The sequence below is a fragment of the Macadamia integrifolia genome, chromosome 12 (genome assembly GCF_013358625.1).
Source record: "Macadamia integrifolia cultivar HAES 741 chromosome 12, SCU_Mint_v3, whole genome shotgun sequence".
Lineage (NCBI taxonomy): Eukaryota > Viridiplantae > Streptophyta > Magnoliopsida > Proteales > Proteaceae > Macadamia > Macadamia integrifolia.
In genome coordinates, this window is record NC_056568.1 from 4,296,358 (window position 1) to 4,313,399 (window position 17,042).

The window sequence follows — 17,042 nt, forward strand, 5'->3', positions numbered from 1 at the left end:
TACCAAGAATCTATAACAACCACGCCAAACCTTTCATCCAGGATCCGGATCCTCTCCAACCCCTCTACTAGTGTGCATCCGACAACTGGGAGAGACCTGCATGCACCACAAGGCCCTCTCAACCTGGACAGGGCTGGAGGGTTGGAGAGGATCCAGAAGCTTTCATCCAACCCTTTAAATTTCATCCACCACATCAGAGGAGAGACAGCTCAAACAGGACTGATCACGTCCAAGCATCATACTACCATGAAAATAATCATAATAATGACAATAATAAAAACCACATGATCCTATCGAACAAAGAGATAAATATTTTTCCATGATAAAAAGGGAAAGATATTTATGACTCGACTAAAGAAACAAGATCTTTTTTTTTCTTCTGGATAGAAAAGAAACAAAGATCCCAAGACATGAAAGCAGGCAACACTTTTCCTGGTTCTACACCTTCAGGAGGGCCATGGTTGTCCGCTTCACTGCAGCAACAGGATAATAATAAATTTCCACGTTAAGAGAAGTTCAATAGAGACCAACCAAAAAAACATCAGTCAGGGTATAACTCACCTCTGCATCCTCACCTCCGCCAGCTTTGGCACCAGTGTCCATCTTCTGGGCTTCATCCACTGCAGTAAAATAATAAATTAAAATAAAAATACCACAAATAAGTTTTCTTAGCAAAACAAGCATTCAATTGCAAGTGATCTGCATCAGCAACGATGCTTGTGTAGGAATACAACGGTAAGGATACTACCACTACTATAATAGTAGTGTATCAATAAACAAGCATCCATCAGTATAAATTTGTGTGAAACAAAACTCTGACTAAGAATTACCTGGTCAAATCCTGTTCCATCAACAGAGCCTAAATTATAAAAAAGGTAAAAAACCACCAAGTATCCATGTTCGAGTTGCTGATTGACCATTCTAAAGTGATCAAATCAGTTTCTTTGTATTCCCAAACACCCTCCCCCCCCCAAAAAAAAAAAACCAAAAAAAAAATAATAATAATAATAATTTCCAGTTTCTTTACCTTTTTAAAATGCCTCAGAACTATTTTGCAGGATAACTAATGGAATCAAGGATTGTACAAAGTGTACACTAGACACTAAATTAAACTAAGTTTTTTTCTTTCCTATTAAAAGAGTTTTAATTAAACTAAGTTTTTTTCTTTCCTATTAAAAGAGTTTTACAGCTACTTTAGGTGTGGTTTGGGTGTATTCTGTAATTAGTTATGGGCCTAGTTGATAAATTCTCTGAATAATTCGTAAAATTCACGGTTTTTTCTAATTTGATTAAAAAACGCGAAAATTCGGACGAACCGACTTATAACCGAATAATTCGTAAGTCGCCGACTGAATAATTCCTTTGGATGGCGATGATTCCTTGGTGGTACCGAAAAGATCAGAAGGGAACGAGGAGGACGAACCCACTTGCTTCTTTCCTTCCATATCTCTCATTTTCGCCGAAAAGAAGGAAGGGGACAAGATTTACAGAGAGAACAGAGGAAGAAAAATGTTCAGATTGCAGAAGAGGTGAGACTAGAGTGGGAAGAGCGAGGAAGAGGAAGAGGAAAAGAAGGATTGAGGAGAAAGAGAAAATTGGCTCAGGAATTTATAAGGAAAAGAAAACGGCAGTAGCCAATGTGCCGTCATTTAAAGCACACCTTCCCCTGCTCCTTTTTGTTCTTTTTCTCTGATCCCTTCCCTCCCTTCTCTTTCCTTTCCACTTCCGTTCTTTCTCTCTCCTCCCTCGCCGACGATTATATCCATATCCATCGATCTGACCCTTTCTCTCTCTTCCTTCTCTCTTCCCTTGTTCTATTCCTTATTTTACAATCAAACCCTCCTTCCTTCCTTCCTATATTCCCCCCCATCTTTCAGTCTTTCCCCCTTAACAGATAAGCGACATATGGGGTCTAAGTCCAACACAGTGCCATGTGGGACCTCTTGCTACCACCCCAACTTTTTAACACTGACTTTGAAGTTTGAACATAGATCGAGAGCCTTGGGAAGATGGAGAGGCAATAAAAGATACCACCCCGACTTTTTTTATTTTTTCCAGGAATGTCAATTGGTCGGGTATGAGTCGCTGGGTTCCGGTACTGATCATTTTAGGTCCATATTGAAGCCCATCCACTAAAATACATAATTACTCCAATAAGCCATGATACAATAAATTATAAAAATAATATCCGAATTTTTTGCCCTGACTTTTATTTTCATAAACGAATAATTCTCAAATCTGAATCTAAATCCAATTTTTATTTGTCTGCTTTTTTGACCGAACTCGTAAATTAACCAACCGAGTTATTCCGAATAATTCCCGAATCCGAATTTGCTAACTATGGTTATGGGTAGTTTTGTACTGTTTAGTTTAGTTTGTCCTAACTTGTAATTTCACAGTTTTATAATAATATATGATGGTTGGGGAACTTGGGTAGGCATTATGTCAAAAGCTGTGATTTTTCTTCTCTTCTATCATGTTCACTCCTCACCCCTTATTCTCTTCTCTCCTCTCTTCTTCCTTCTCTCTTTCTCTTTTTGACCACGTAGGGACTGGTTTTCCAGATTCTACTTAGTTTCATGGTATCAGAGCACTTCTAATCAGTCCCTCTGTTCCAGTCTCAGTTTTGATAGTATCTATTCTATGGAACCTTAGTTGATAACTACATGAAAATAAACTAGGGTTTCTCCCATATATGTTATTGATTTGTTTCCCTTGTGTGGTTCACCATGGAAGATGCATCTACATACAAGTTATCAAGCACATTAAGAATATTAATTGCAGCAGTGATTCCCTGAGGTTTTCTTCTCTACCAGTATGGCAGTATTGATTCTTCTTATGGTTATTCTGCCCAAATACCCTAGCAGTACTTTGTTTTTCCTAGGTTTTTGGACTGATCGAGATTCCGTATATCTGGAAATCTGTCCATCAGATATTTGCTCATATTCTAGGGTTGTTCAGGACCCCTCTACTATGGTCCTTCGACCAGACTTTGGTGTCCATCTGACACATGGATTCCCTGCAGTCTGAAATCACCCAAATTCTAGTTATGTAACTTCAAAATTGACCTCATTGGCTGCTTCTTGTTATTTCACCATTTGATCATTCTGATATTGTGGGATTGTACCCACTTTGAGCTGTTTTGCTAAAATATCTTGTAGGTACCAATCCTTCATTTACGCAATTTAAGTCTGCTCCTGAATCATTTAGGGTGATAGTTCAAAAGCTATATTCTTTTTGGATAACGATAGTAACATATGCATACTATCTATGATATCTAACTCTGTCTATTATATTTATAAGCTTGACCTTACCAATTTGAGCTGTAATCAATGAATTCACAGCTCTTAAATCCAAAAGCAAGAGAGAGAACTTCCCTTTAAAGGGATTTTTAAAGAAGAAAACCAAACCAATAATGAAGGGGTCCATAGAAAACAATATAAGCAACAATTTCCTAAATACTCCTCAACAAGCAGAATATCTTCGGGAAAAATTGTCTGTTTATTATGAATGTGGAAAAGTTGGGCACCATAAAAATAAGTGTCAAACTAAACAAAAACCAATGCTCTAGAAATATATGAAAATCTTAAAAACCAATTGTTTCAAGTTCTGTAATATAGTTCAGACTCAGAAAACCCGGGTCCTTTGCTAAGGCTAGATTCTATTAGTTCAAACAAAGAATCATCAAAGAGTTCAGGCCTAGCATCTCTCACTAATATACTGAGTTATTCAGACCAATCCTGGTTAAAGGTTCAATTTCTACATGAACCAATCCAATATGAAAATAATTACATCTCATGCTAAAATGGTTTTTCATTGTCTTTTAGACGAAAGATGAAATTGACCTTGATTTTCCATTACCAAAATACTTTCTTCTGTAGTATTAATAGCATAATCACTTTGAAACCAGCTTTGCAGGATCACTCAACACACACAGGACTATTACAGAATTATAGAATCAGATGTTCCAGATTTAACAAAATAGATATTCAGATAAAACTGAACAACCTTAAGGGCAAGATACATGCAAATATAATATTAATTCAATCAATAACACAACCAAACTTACATTAATAGTAGATACCACCAACGTGAACAGACGCTACAAGCATGCTCATTATAGACACCACAAGTTTCAGGGTGAACAAAGACAAACACAAAGACTCACACAAGAAATCACAAAGGCACACAGATTGATTGTTTCAAATTGCAAGGTGCTCTTAAAAAGGTGCTCAAGACCGGACTTCAAAGTTCAAACCTTGATAAATCCAACGGAATTCAATCACTTACAATTCCACCGACTAAAAGATAAGAACATAAAAATACATTAGTGATTGGACACGTGTCCTGATGAATAAAAGGTCAAGCCTTTTCACCAGACCTTTAACCATTATGGGTTGCCATGAAAGAAATCTCCCTTTTTCACATGGGCAGGAATAATGATACCATAGAAATCATCTCCGTTGTTTCTAAGGTTTACTGTTTCTTCTATGGCCTTTACAGAAGTGGACAAGTCATCCGCTTTGCCTTCGTTATCAAAGTCGTTGCTAGAGTCGACATAATTTGCTTCAAATATCCTTTCTAGACAAAAAAGGATTTTTCCTTTGAAGAAAAGAAATAAGAGTTTTCAACTCAAAAGAGGATTGCTGGGATGCGGAAGGAATCTCCCGAATTAAGGGATTTGAAAATTGGAATCGTTTTAGAGAAGACTTTTGAGGATCAAAATGAGATATATTGAATTTCTCCCACCACTTAAACATATATTTGGCTGACTAAAGTAGGGATATAATCCCAAGATCCTGCGTCTTTTGGGACTGAATAAGCCCATTTCATTATCCATGGAATTTCATATAAGATGTAGAAGTATATATATCGTTGAAGTTTTTGTTGACTCTAATAAAATTGGGAAGACATTCTTTAAGAGTTATTGGGAGGATTTCAAGGGTAGGACCCTAAACCACAAACCAGTATCCAAACTAGTTTGGAAGGTCCCTTGAGGACTGCATTCTGAATTGAATAAACCAACTATGAGATTGAGTTGGAGTTTTATAAATGAATACTTGATCCCAAGCTTTTATGTAATCATAAATAATTAAAGAATTTACTTTTAAGCCTTGGTTCAGAAAGAGCCCTTGGCTTAAGAGGATCAAAGCCAATTCACTACAAGTGATCACATCAAATATTTGCATCTTTGAGAATGTTATAACTGAATTGCTATGATAATTATGAGTGATTGCCACTGATTTGGCAACTATAAGAACCTTCTCATAATATTCTCTGCTTTTATCATCACAAATCTTATTAGCAAGATATATAGCCACAATATCAGAGGGAGACTTATGACTGTCATGTTCATAGAGAAAAGGCACAATAAGGAAATTTCAATGAAATGGATTGTTTGGAATGGAGGAGGAGACGTTGATTGTGGCAATTAGAGTGAATAGGAGAAAGCATGAATGGCATAGATCTGGGAGAAGATTGGACAGTCGAGGAGATACTACTAAGTCGCTAGGAACTATCCCTTTCTGCTTTTTGTCCCTGCAAAAACTCATGAGTCAAAAAGTCAGGTAAAGAATTTAATTCCCCTTTAATGAATTAAATATCAAAACTAAATGCTGATAATATTGCTTGCCATTGTGCAAGGATTTCTTTTGATGCTAAGTTTTTAACATCCTTCTCCAGAATGTCCATAGCCACTTTACAGTCGACTCGGATTAGAAATTTTTTATTTAGCAAAAAATCATTAAAATTAGTGATGCAATGAACTATTGCCATATTTTCCTTTTTAATAGTGGAGTACTTTTGTTGGGACAGTTTCCAAAGTCCATATATAAAATGCACTAGTTGCTCCCTCGTAATCGTGTCTTCTTTGCTTAAGAATTCCTCCATATCCCGAATCCGAAGCATTTTTTCTTCAATTTCAAAACCTTCTAGTATCTACAAATTATGTCAGTGCAAGGCGACAACTTTGATAATGAAAGAGAGGTGAATGACATGCCACTTCTATAAAGGACAAAAAAGAAACAATAGACCTCAGAAATGACAACAAAATATGATTGCTACAGCATTATGTGAAGAAAGAAGATTTCTATCATATCAGCCCGCATAGTTAATGATCTGTTGCGAAGGCTTGTCCTTTTATTCCTCAGGACATGCGTCCAACCAAAAATATGTACTTCTATGTTCTGATCTTTTAGTAGGTGGAATTAAGTGTTTGAAGTCCATCGGACTTATGAAGGTTTGAAGTCCGGTTTTGTGCGGCTTTATAAGCAGCATCGCCAATGTGATGAGTACCTTGAATTTGAAACTATCCGTCTGTATGGCTTTGTGAATTCTTGTGCGAATCCTTGTGTTTCTCTTGTTGTTCACCCTGACAAGCATGCTTGTAGCATCTATAACAAGCATTTGTTCTCGCTGGTGGTATCTACTATCAATGTAAGTTCGGTTGTGTTATAGGTTGATAAAGGAATTGGGAGATTTTGTGAACAGTTTGGCTACAAAACTACTATTAAGGGATTTGACATCAATTTTATCCAAGATTGAACCAATTATACATGTGAATTACTTAATCAGAGATGGGATATCAGTCTTTTAACTTACTCCATATCTAATTCCTCTTGTATGCATCTCTAAAATTACAACACAGTGAAATCCCCTTGAAATTCCATTTTAAAATTCTGTTTTTTTAAGAATTTTGAGCAGAAATTTTACTCACTCAGTCCTATTCAGCCTTAATTCATAGAATACCATCTCAGATCTTAAGAATCCCTTCCCATGCAACAGTTTCCCCATTTCAAATTTTCAAATTCCTTTCCAATTAAACCAATTTCCCATTCAAACTCATGAAATAAGAAGGGAAATAATAGTTGCTAGCCTTCAATTTAATGATCAAACCTCAATTTCACATGCATCTATGAAATCAGACCTTCAATTCATCTTGCATGTGTATTTAGAATCTTAGAACAGAAAAACTCAAGATGGGATTTCACCCCAATTTCAAATAAATTCTTTGTTTTAAGAATTTAAAGAATTTCAGTTCTATTCGGCCTTAATTAGTGTAATCCCATTTCAGATTTAGGATTCCTTTCCATTTTCATCAAAGGAACAAAATATCATGTACTTTGAGTCCTTAATCCCTGCTAATTTCTCATATTTTATCCTAATCTTCCTATTCCAGCCAAATCAGCCAACCCAAACCACCCACTTCAGCAACATTTTGCCATTACAGGTTTGTATCAAGTTGGATTCTCCTTTTTTCTTCTTGTTGTACGGTTGAAAGAATGTGAGAAATGAGAGAGGGTGTTAGTGGTGGCCTTTAAATAGCCACACTTACCTTAGTGGCCCACTAACTCAAAGTTAGTGGTCCACTAACTCATTTAATGGTCCACTTACACTATATATAATAATATATTATAATATATTTATACTTACTGTATACTTCTAATTTCAGATTATATATTGTCTACACATATTAATTATAGTATCCACTTATAATTCTAGTATTTAATTCATTATATTATATCTCTCCTCTTATAATATAATATAATAATATATACATATATGGGTACATGCATATAGTACCCATCTTAAAATATTATTTTAGTTACATATTTATTATTTATCTTAATTAACCATTTCAGACCCTTAGAAATAGCTCTACATATCCCAAATTCCAAGTGTGGGACCCATTTCAGCCAATTCTGGCATTCTATCCAGTCAACAGGCCAACAATCATTTTCTGAATTCTCCCGCCTATTAAACCAGATTGGTTCTTCTTGAGTCTGTTTAATCCCTTTTTATTACTAGCCCTTAAGAAAGGTAAATAAATACTTGTTGGGCCACTTTTCTTACTATTTCTTCCAACACTGTTGGCAGAAGGCGCAGGTACATGTTAGGTCATCCCTTCCTTCCTGGCACTCCACTGCTACCAGGCAAGCTAGTATTGGCTTCTCCAATCTGTTACTCTTGCCTGTGCACAGTCAATGTAAAGAGGTGAGATTTTGGGTGTTACAATTTTCCCCCTCCTTATAAAAAACTTTGTCCTCAAAATTTGCAAGAATTACCTGGTGAACCAAATAGTTCTGGGTACTTCTCTTTTACTTCATCTTCTCTTTCCTAGTAAGCTTCTTACTCCGGATGGTTCTTCCACTTGATCTTCACATATGGAATAATTCGACTCCGGAGTTGGTATTCCTTCCTATCATAGATTCCCTCAGGTTATTCTTCATAGCTCAAATCATCATCCAACTCCAAAGGTTCCACAACAGACAATACATGTGAAGGATCTAGAATATACTTCTTCAACATAGAGACATGGAAGACATTATGAAATCTGTCCAGTTCTGGAGGTAATGCCAATCTATAGGCTATCTTGCCAACCCGATTCAATATCTCAAAGGGTCCTATATACCTTGGACTTAATTCACCTCTTTTTCCAAATCTCTTGATGCCTTTGATAGGAGAAATCATCAGAAATACCCTTTCACCCACCTCAAACTTTAGAGACTTCCTCCTGTTGTTTGCATAACTTTTCTGCCTGGATTGAACTAACTGCCTTGATTCTTTCTCTGATCATATCTACCTTCTCACAAGTAACTTGTACTAACTCAGGTCCCAAAATTCTCCTTTCTCCCACTTCATCCCAATACAATGGGGTTCTACACTTTTTCCCATACAAAGCTTCAAATGGTGCCATACCAATAGTTGATTAATAGCTGTTATTATATGCAAATTCAACTAATGGTATATGATCATCCCAACTATAGCACATGTCAATAGCACAGACCCTCAACATATCTTCCAAAGTCTGAATTGTTCTTTCTATCTGCCCATCTGTCTGAGGATGAAATGTTGTGCTAAACTTAAATTTAGTTCTCATTTCCTTCTGTACATTTTCCCAAAATTTAGAAGTGAAATGGGAATCGCAGTCAGAAACAATACTGACAGGCACACCATGATATCTCACTATGTTATCAATGTATAATTGTGCTAGTTTCTCCATAGAATAAGATATCTTCATAGGTATGAAATGGGCTACTTTAGTCAACCTGTCAACAACCACCATATAGTGTCATTCCCTCTTCTGGTTCTATAGTTAATCTTGTCACAAAGTCCATAGTGACATGCTCCCATATCCAACTGTTCACAAAATAATATTTTAAGATGGGTACTATATGCATGTACATACCCATATAAATATATGTATATATATTATTATATTATATTACAAGGGAAGAGATCATATAATGAATTAAATAATGAAATTATAAGTGGATACTATAATTAATATGGGTATACAATATATAATCTGAAATCATAAATATATACTAAGTATAAGTATATTATAATATATTATTATATATAGTGTAAGGCCATTAAATGAGTTAATGGACCACTAACTTTGAATTAGTGGGCCACTAAGGTAAGTGGGGCTATTGAAAGGCCACCACTAACACCCTCTCTCATTTCTCACATTCTCTCAACCGTACAGCAAGAAGAAAAAATGAGAAATGGAAATTGAGAGGGAATTGATACTTTTGAGACAGCATCTGGCTGATTCTGCAACCAGGTAAGAATCCAACCTGATACAAACCTATAATGGCAAAATGTTGCTTTCCTAGATACTCATCAATAGGAAAAAAATCTTCACAAAAATTTCTTATTTGTTATAAATGAATTGGGCACTATAAAAATAAGCGACGAACTAAAACAAAAATCAGCATCTAGCAATAGATGAAAATATTAAAAACCAATTGTGCAAAGTTCTATGATATAGTTCACTCAGAAAACTCGGAATCTTTTTTTTTTCCTTCAGAAAAAAAAAAAAAAAAAAAAAAAGGTAAATCAGTGGGTGACTATTATAATTATAATGCACTCAAGGGCAAGTGGGAGGACTGAGGAGCTAAACGTCTGCCAGCCTTTGTTTCCTAATATTGGTGTTTTAAAATCTCGGTGTGTAGAGTTTTTTATAGCTAAATTTTTACGAATATAAGATACTGATTTGCAGCCAGTTAAAAGCCATATTCTTGCCAGAAGATACCATCTATGAATGACGTGTTTTGTCGAATTCAATGCATTGTGTCTCCCTCCTTCACCAAATCTGAACTGTCCTCTTCTAAGGATAACTCAGAAATTGTTTCAAATAGTGGTGGTCAAGGCCGAGGTGCTAGTTTTCTTAGGAAAGGTCAGGATTCAGGGGGAGATGCTGGGTTCTTCAATCACCAAACTATGTAGATGTATTTTCACAATCAAACTACTATTTCTATTGTTAGTAATCCAGTTTTCCATGAGTGGACTAAACATATCAAGGTTGACTTCGATTTTGTAAGCAATGTTGTTGTGCAAAAACTGATTTCTACTCATTTATTAACTCCAATAATCAACTTGGCAATTATTCACCAATGCATCGTTTAAGCCTGCATTTCTTAATAGTTGTTCCAAGCTGGGCATGGGAGATATTTATGCTCTAGCTTGAGCTGGAGTGTTAAAAGGGTGTTTCGGGTATTGTGTAATTAGTTATGGATAGTTTTGTACTGTTTTGTTTTATTTACATCCTTATTTGTAATTTCACAGTTTTATAATTATATATTGATGGTAGGGGGTCCTGGCTAGGCATAATTCAGTCAAGTCTGTAGGGACCAATTTTCCTTGAGTTGGAGCGCTAAAAGGATGTTTTGGGTATTGTGTAAGTAGTTATAGTAAGTTTTGTACTGTTTCGTTATTTTATGTCCTAATTTGTAATTTCACCGTTTTATAATTATATATTGATGATTGGGGGTCCTGGCTAGGCATAATTCAGCCAAGTCTGTAGGGACCAAGTTTCCAGATTCTACATTGTTTCATCTCCAAATTATTATGTTCATAAATCAAACTATACAAATGTTCATACTATCAGGTTTATGGAAACACTTGAATAAATTTATAGATTAGAGGTAAACTCAAAAGAAATAATGGATGACCATTATGTTTCAACAGCCAGGGAGATGGCAGGAACACATTTGATCGATGTGTTCTATTGCTCAATGCAGAAAACTTGCTAAGTGCAATAGTTTAGGACTCCAATACATTGGATTGATCACAAGTCAAACAACCCCGCATGATAACATAAATTCCCACTCAATTGGTTTGAGCTACAATATCATACATTAAGTACTAACAAAAGAAATAGATTTTGACGTATAATAGGAGTAATTCGGAAAGCTAATACAAGACGAATCACAAAAATGACTATAACCATGAAACTATAAATATCAGAGATGAAAAAAGGCATTATGAGCCTTGCATGAGTTTAAAAAAAGGTACCTCCATCCTCTGGAATGTCAGAAGTCCACAAGGTTAGGTTGTCCCTCAGAAGCTGCATAATTAAAGTGCTATCTTTGTAAGATTCCTCACTCAGAGAATCCAGCTCTGATATTGCTTCATCGAAAGCTTGCTTGGCAAGGTGGCAGGCCCTGTCATGAGATCGTGTTCAACCCCACAAGGGATTCAATGAAAAGGCAGAAAAAGAATCTTCCAAACACAGGAACCCATACCTTTCAGGTGAATTCATTATCTCATAATAGAAGACAGAGAAATTCAATGCCAAACCCAAACGGATTGGATGGGTAGGAGACAAATCAGATTCTGCTGTACTGAAGGCCATCTGTGGACAGATTACACAAAATGAAAAGTGAAGTAAGTGAATAGCATTGTACAATCATCTTAATCCTTGACAGGAAAAATTGTAAAGGTTCTTCCATCAAATCTTCAGGATACCCAGGTTCAGATTATGTAACCCCAAGAAACAGCATATTCCCAAACAGTCATAGAATAAACAGCTGCACAATATCAACAAACTGAAAACACCGTATAGTTGTCAAGGCATTGCCTAGGCGACCAGTGCAGTATCAACAAATTGAAACCACTGCATAGTTGTCAAGGTGTCACCTGGGCAACACCTGTACAATATCAACAAATTGAAACCACCTCATAGTTGTCAAGGCGTCAAAGGCACCTTGGTCGCCTTGTTGGTGTTACCTTGCATCCAGCCCCTTCAGACGCTTCAGGTCACCTAGACGCTGTGACAATTATGAACAACCAGAATCTGAATTTCTGTATCCTGTTTTACCCTTTTTTGAGTTAACAGTTATTTCGTCAGCTCCCAATCCAAACATACACAAAACAACCACCCTTGCATTTCTGGGATGCTCCTGCCTCTATTTCTTCTCTTTAATGTCAAACAAAAATGTAAAAGCAATTACGTAGAGTAAAATGAAATGGAAGTCAGCATGCAAAGTACCATTTACTCAGATATTTTTCTCATGCTCCAACTGGATGCAAGGGAAATAAAGGGAAGGGAAGTGAAACCAAACCAAACTATAATGGGAACTTTTGTAATCATATCTAAAATGATTGTGTAACTAATTCCACATTATTCCAAGTTTAGTAATTAGTTTTTGGGAAAAACAAATCCTGCCTGGTCATGTGTCCCCTTAGTGCCCAAACACATGAGCATGCAAAATTAACACCCTGCCCCCATGAAATCAAAAATCTCATCCATGTATATGCCCTTGTGCACACTCTCATTGTCTACCACGCTGGTGCAGGGGCAAAGCAAGCAGGCAGCAATCTCTTGCCCTTAAATTTTACTTTATGTTGCAACCAAATCCCTTGGATTTAAAAAATAAATAAATAAAGATTAAATCTGTAAATTATAATTACCAAATATAATAAAGGTTTTAAGTAGGTTACACAATCATGACTAGAAAAGTTTCCTTTCCAAACAAATTTCTCTCCTCTTCCCTTTCCTTTTACTTATGACCAGTCAGAGCCTCAGGAACCACGGTTTTGATAGTATGAATTTCAAACTCATTAAATTGAAGGCAAGAGTAATGATTTGCCATACAAAATCTCTCTCACTTAAAATGAACGGAGAGGCTGTTCTGAAGAACAGCACGTCAAAGATAAAGTTCAGATAACGTTGAGTAATTTGAATAATTTTCTCAAATCTCAATTTATTTACAGCCAGGTTAAATGGTGCTTAAAATGCAGTCCGATAACCAAAAGGGCATTTTTGTTCAAGTACGTATAGTACGGTAGACTATCTCAAAGAACATCAAGATCTGACTTTTACAGACATAAAATATCCAAAGTTAAGTAACTACAAGTGCAAAATAAATACAGATCAAGAAATCGGATATGCTGCATTGCCAGAAGAAAGATGTTACTGGTAAAAATCTAATCTTTCGTCACATACCTGATATGCTTTGAGTGACTGATCAGCAGCCTCTTTCCTCTCGTTACCAGCCTTAAATTCTGCAAGATAACGATAATAATCCCCTTTCCTGCAACCAAAAAAAAATCCGTACTAAAAGCGCCCTTCAAAATAGCAACAAAAACACCGGAGATCATCCAACAATATCTCTCACATTTTATAGTAGAAAACGGTGGATTCTCCAGCAGAAGACGAAGGAATCAGATGCTCATCGATCACAGTCATGATATCGTTACAAATGCCGGAGAGCTCTGATTCGACCTTCTGTCGGTACTCCTTGATCCGTTTCGCGTTCACATCGTTTCCCTTGGCCTCCTCCTTCTGCTCGATAGATGACAGGATCCTCCATGAAGCCCTACGGGCACCAATAACGTTCTTGTAGCCAACAGAGAGTAGATTCCTCTCCTCAACAGTCAATTCCACATCGAGCTTCGCGACTTTCTTCATTGAATCCACCATTTCTGCCAGGAATTCAACGAAGATAACATAAATCAGAAGCGGGAAAAAAAAAAAAAAAAAAAGCTTCCATCAAATGCTTCCACCTAAACACCGTTCAGATTATAGATCTAGAGGGAGAAAGGTGAGAGAAGGAACCCTAACCATCGTAGCGCTCGGCCTGTTCTGCGAGCTTAGCGATGTAAACGAAGTTCACACGCTCTTTAGAAGAAGCCATGGCCGATCACCGAGATCAGGGTTTAGTGCGTTAGCTTTCCTGCTTCGTTTCTCTCTGAGCTTGAAAGATTCCCCCACCGAGATCGATGAAAGGAGCAAAAGTGAGAGAGAGTTGAAGGACGTCCACGGGATGCCGGTCCTTTTATCTGACATGACTGAGTTCCACGTTTTTCTTAGCCACGTAGGATAAGCCAGTGTATCAGTTCGGCTTTCGAGTCTTCGTGGTCATGGGGTTTTTATGATGGAAAATACTCTTAATTCCCAAGCCAACGGATTGGAATCAACGAACATTATTACATAAAATATAGTTTAAAATTGGCCCATCCAATTGCGGGACCGAACTATATCAATATAGGGGCCCATCCATTTATTGCCTTCTTTCATTTCTTGATAAGGAATATTTCTCAAGGGGAAGAATGTTCCAATGATCTCAGCCCCACACGAAAAGCTTTGACATTGTCTACTGCCGTTCGATTTGAGGCAAAAGTCCTCAAATACCCAATCTTAACCGTCAGAACTTTATCTCCAATTTAAACAGATTTTGTCTGATAAAGATCTGACGGCTGCGGTTTCACCCTTACGCACTTTGGAATAAGGATTGTGGTACTTGTACCCATATATAGGATTTTTGCTCTTTCGATTCTCACCAAATGTGGTTGCTTGATGACTCGAGGTTCATATTAGGAAAAGGAGATTTGAGGGTGGTGCTAGATCAGGCTGGTTCTAAATTATTGTGTGTTAACACATAACGGTGGTCGTAGATTAGCCAACGCTCATCCTTTGCTTGTTCCTTAGGCCCGATCATCCAATTCACTCCAACAGAAAGGCATGGTTTGGTAGTCTAAGCAACTTCGTTACTTTTGTGTACACATCGGACGACAGCCCTTTCAGGGTTCCTTAAGGACCGATTCACTTTGCGTAGATTAACTGAACGCAGAAATCCTTCCACTAGCAAACGATCCTGTTTTTCATAGGATTTCTCGTTACTCAAGTCAACATTCTCACTTCTAATATCTCCAGGTGTTGTCACCAAAAACCTTTCCCGATTGACAGAACGTCCTACTACTGATACTTGAAAAAGCAGCTTTCAAGGTCTTATTGTTTCACCAACCATAATTTAAAATAATCATAGCAATTTTTTTTTTTTTTTTTTTTTTTTTTGAGGGGGTGGAGGTGTGGTTTGTAAATAGAAGACTTTATTTATGATTAAGTGGAGAGAATTCATGGAAAGAGCATAATACCACATTTTCTATATCCATGGATGAAATATAGGCCAAATCATCGTACACATTATGGATTATACTCTTTCTATTCAAGGAGTCAGCAATGTTGCTTAGCTTTCTTGGAACATACTTTTTTTTTTTCTGGTATAATCTTGGAACATATTTGAAAGTACAAGAAACTAAGTAAGAAACCAAAATTCGAACATCCTCTCGAATGGACGTATCAACAAAGGACTAATGGAGTCATTGTAAGAAATAGAAACCATGCAATAGGTATAAGACTTTGACAAAAACAATTATATTAATTGAAATGTAATTACAAGTAAAAGACGACTTACTTGTTCAATCAATCTTTTGAAACGGTAGCAGAAATCATCTGTCTTAAGTAGAGTCGAGTCGTATATATAGATATATATATATACTTTTCTTAAGGTATTTGAACGCCACGTATATATGTATGCAATTGGGATGACCGTACATTCTCACTTCCAAAATAAGACAACTCTCCAGTTGCTTAAGGTGCACTACAATAAGCAATTCCCACAGGTATGTCCGAAGGTAATACTCAGGTATTCAAAGAGAACCGATAACAGAACGAAAACAGTGAACAGAAGCACTTGCAATAAAACAGTGAACAAAACACTCCCACTCACAGTATGTATTTTGGTACAGTACCCAGAATATAGTATTCTGTATATTGAATGTAGGCCTCTGTATACAAATGGGTATACCTGTACAAGTACCTATACGTATAGAGTCACACATTTGTGTATGTAAGGGACAATGTATTCATATACTGAACCACCCACACCCACACCCGTACTAATCCTTGGACCCTAACCTCGGTCTCAGCCTCGGCCTTGGCCACGGCACGGCTCAGCTCTAGGAGCACACACGATTCAAAAGCACACCAGGAATCCCCTCACACACACACATGACAAGGGAGAGTGCCTCTCCAAAGGGCTTGCATGCTTAACAAACATTCATATATATATATATATATATATATCCAAGTTTTATTTCATCCATAAGCAATGTGGGGATAAACTTTTGTGAGTTGTCTTTAGCTTATTCACAACTCCACAAGTGCTGAAGAGAAAATTGTAAAAGTAGAAGAGACACTTTTGAGGGGGAAAGCTGAATTTCAAAAATACTACTTTGGATTTCAAAAAAGACCATTTTGAAAAGACCAATTTGACTATAGTTTGAAACTTAAATTCCAACAATTCCCCCACAAGTTTCAAATATATCGACAAAATCGGAAACAGAATAACTAAGTATCTTAAACATAGTAGGGCACATCGTTGCAGGTGTCTTTAAGACTTAAATCTATACTAGGCCTGATGAACTACACTACAGAGTACAAGTGAAGTCAGACTTCTTGAGCCTTTCCTCATTTGTGTAGCCAGTTAGGTCATCAGTCATATCCTGCCAGTCGACGTTCGTGACAACATTTAATATGACAATATTGAAAATTTTTTACCAGCTTTGTCCCCCTTTCTTGGTCTTATTGATGTTTAGAGAATTTGTCTTTAAAATTCTCATTGAATGACGGCCACACCCCTTACATCCACTTAGGTCAGCCCATAGTGTGCACCACAGTTAACACACCCCCACAGTTCGTGAGATTCGGCTTAATTAAGAGTTTATAACTCATCATCTTTTCTTTGTGGTGGTACTACTTTACTATCTAGCCAGAATGAGCAATTGAATAGTAATACTTAGCAGGTCATCCAATGACTTCGTTTGTACCATTTGAACCTAATTCAGGATTTAACTTCTTCATATAGGTTAGGTGTCCATCACATGACCTATGACATAGGCCTTAAGCTCATTCCTTTAAATAAATCATCTATAACCTTAGTAGGCATTGGTTTTGTGAATATATCAGCTAA

At 36.7% G+C, this 17,042-nt stretch overlaps 1 protein-coding gene and 1 long non-coding RNA gene across 3 annotated transcripts; both read right to left on the bottom strand.

The window, feature by feature from the left end:
- Positions 1–203: 203 nt before the first annotated feature.
- On the bottom strand, positions 204–14,048 carry LOC122057454 (14-3-3-like protein D). 2 transcript variants are annotated; one of them, XM_042619564.1, is made up of 7 exons: positions 13,853–14,047; positions 13,407–13,713; positions 13,235–13,322; positions 11,532–11,641; positions 11,302–11,450; positions 562–620; positions 204–473 (listed from the first exon to the last, which is right to left on the bottom strand). In XM_042619564.1, exons 1-7 carry the CDS (start codon positions 13,923–13,925, stop codon positions 471–473), a joined length of 789 nt encoding a protein of 262 aa, XP_042475498.1. In that variant the 5' UTR covers positions 13,926–14,047; the 3' UTR covers positions 204–470. The 2 variants fall into 2 exon arrangements, with proteins under 2 accessions (XP_042475498.1, XP_042475499.1); XM_042619565.1 differs by lacking the exons at positions 204–473; positions 562–620 and adding an exon at positions 5,191–5,538 and having other exon boundaries at positions 13,853–14,048.
- LOC122057457 lies at positions 5,698–11,292 on the bottom strand. Its single transcript, XR_006133532.1, has 2 exons — positions 8,064–11,292; positions 5,698–7,969 (listed from the first exon to the last, which is right to left on the bottom strand). It is a non-coding gene; the product is annotated as an uncharacterized LOC122057457 (long non-coding RNA).
- Positions 14,049–17,042: the final 2,994 nt, after the last annotated feature.

What these genes read in the sequence shown, in the direction of transcription:
- LOC122057454 (XM_042619564.1), bottom strand. Translation starts at nt 13,925, where the DNA reads ATGGCTTCTTCTAAAGAGCGTGTGAACTTCGTTTACATCGCTAAGCTC. An exon ending in ACCGTTTTCTACTATAAAAT is followed by an intron (nt 13,323 to 13,406) that starts GTGAGAGATATT and finishes TTTTGGTTGCAG; the next exon opens with GAAAGGGGATTATTATCGTT. An exon ending in AGTCACTCAAAGCATATCAG is followed by an intron (nt 11,642 to 13,234) that starts GTATGTGACGAA and finishes ATCTGTCCACAG; the next exon opens with ATGGCCTTCAGTACAGCAGA.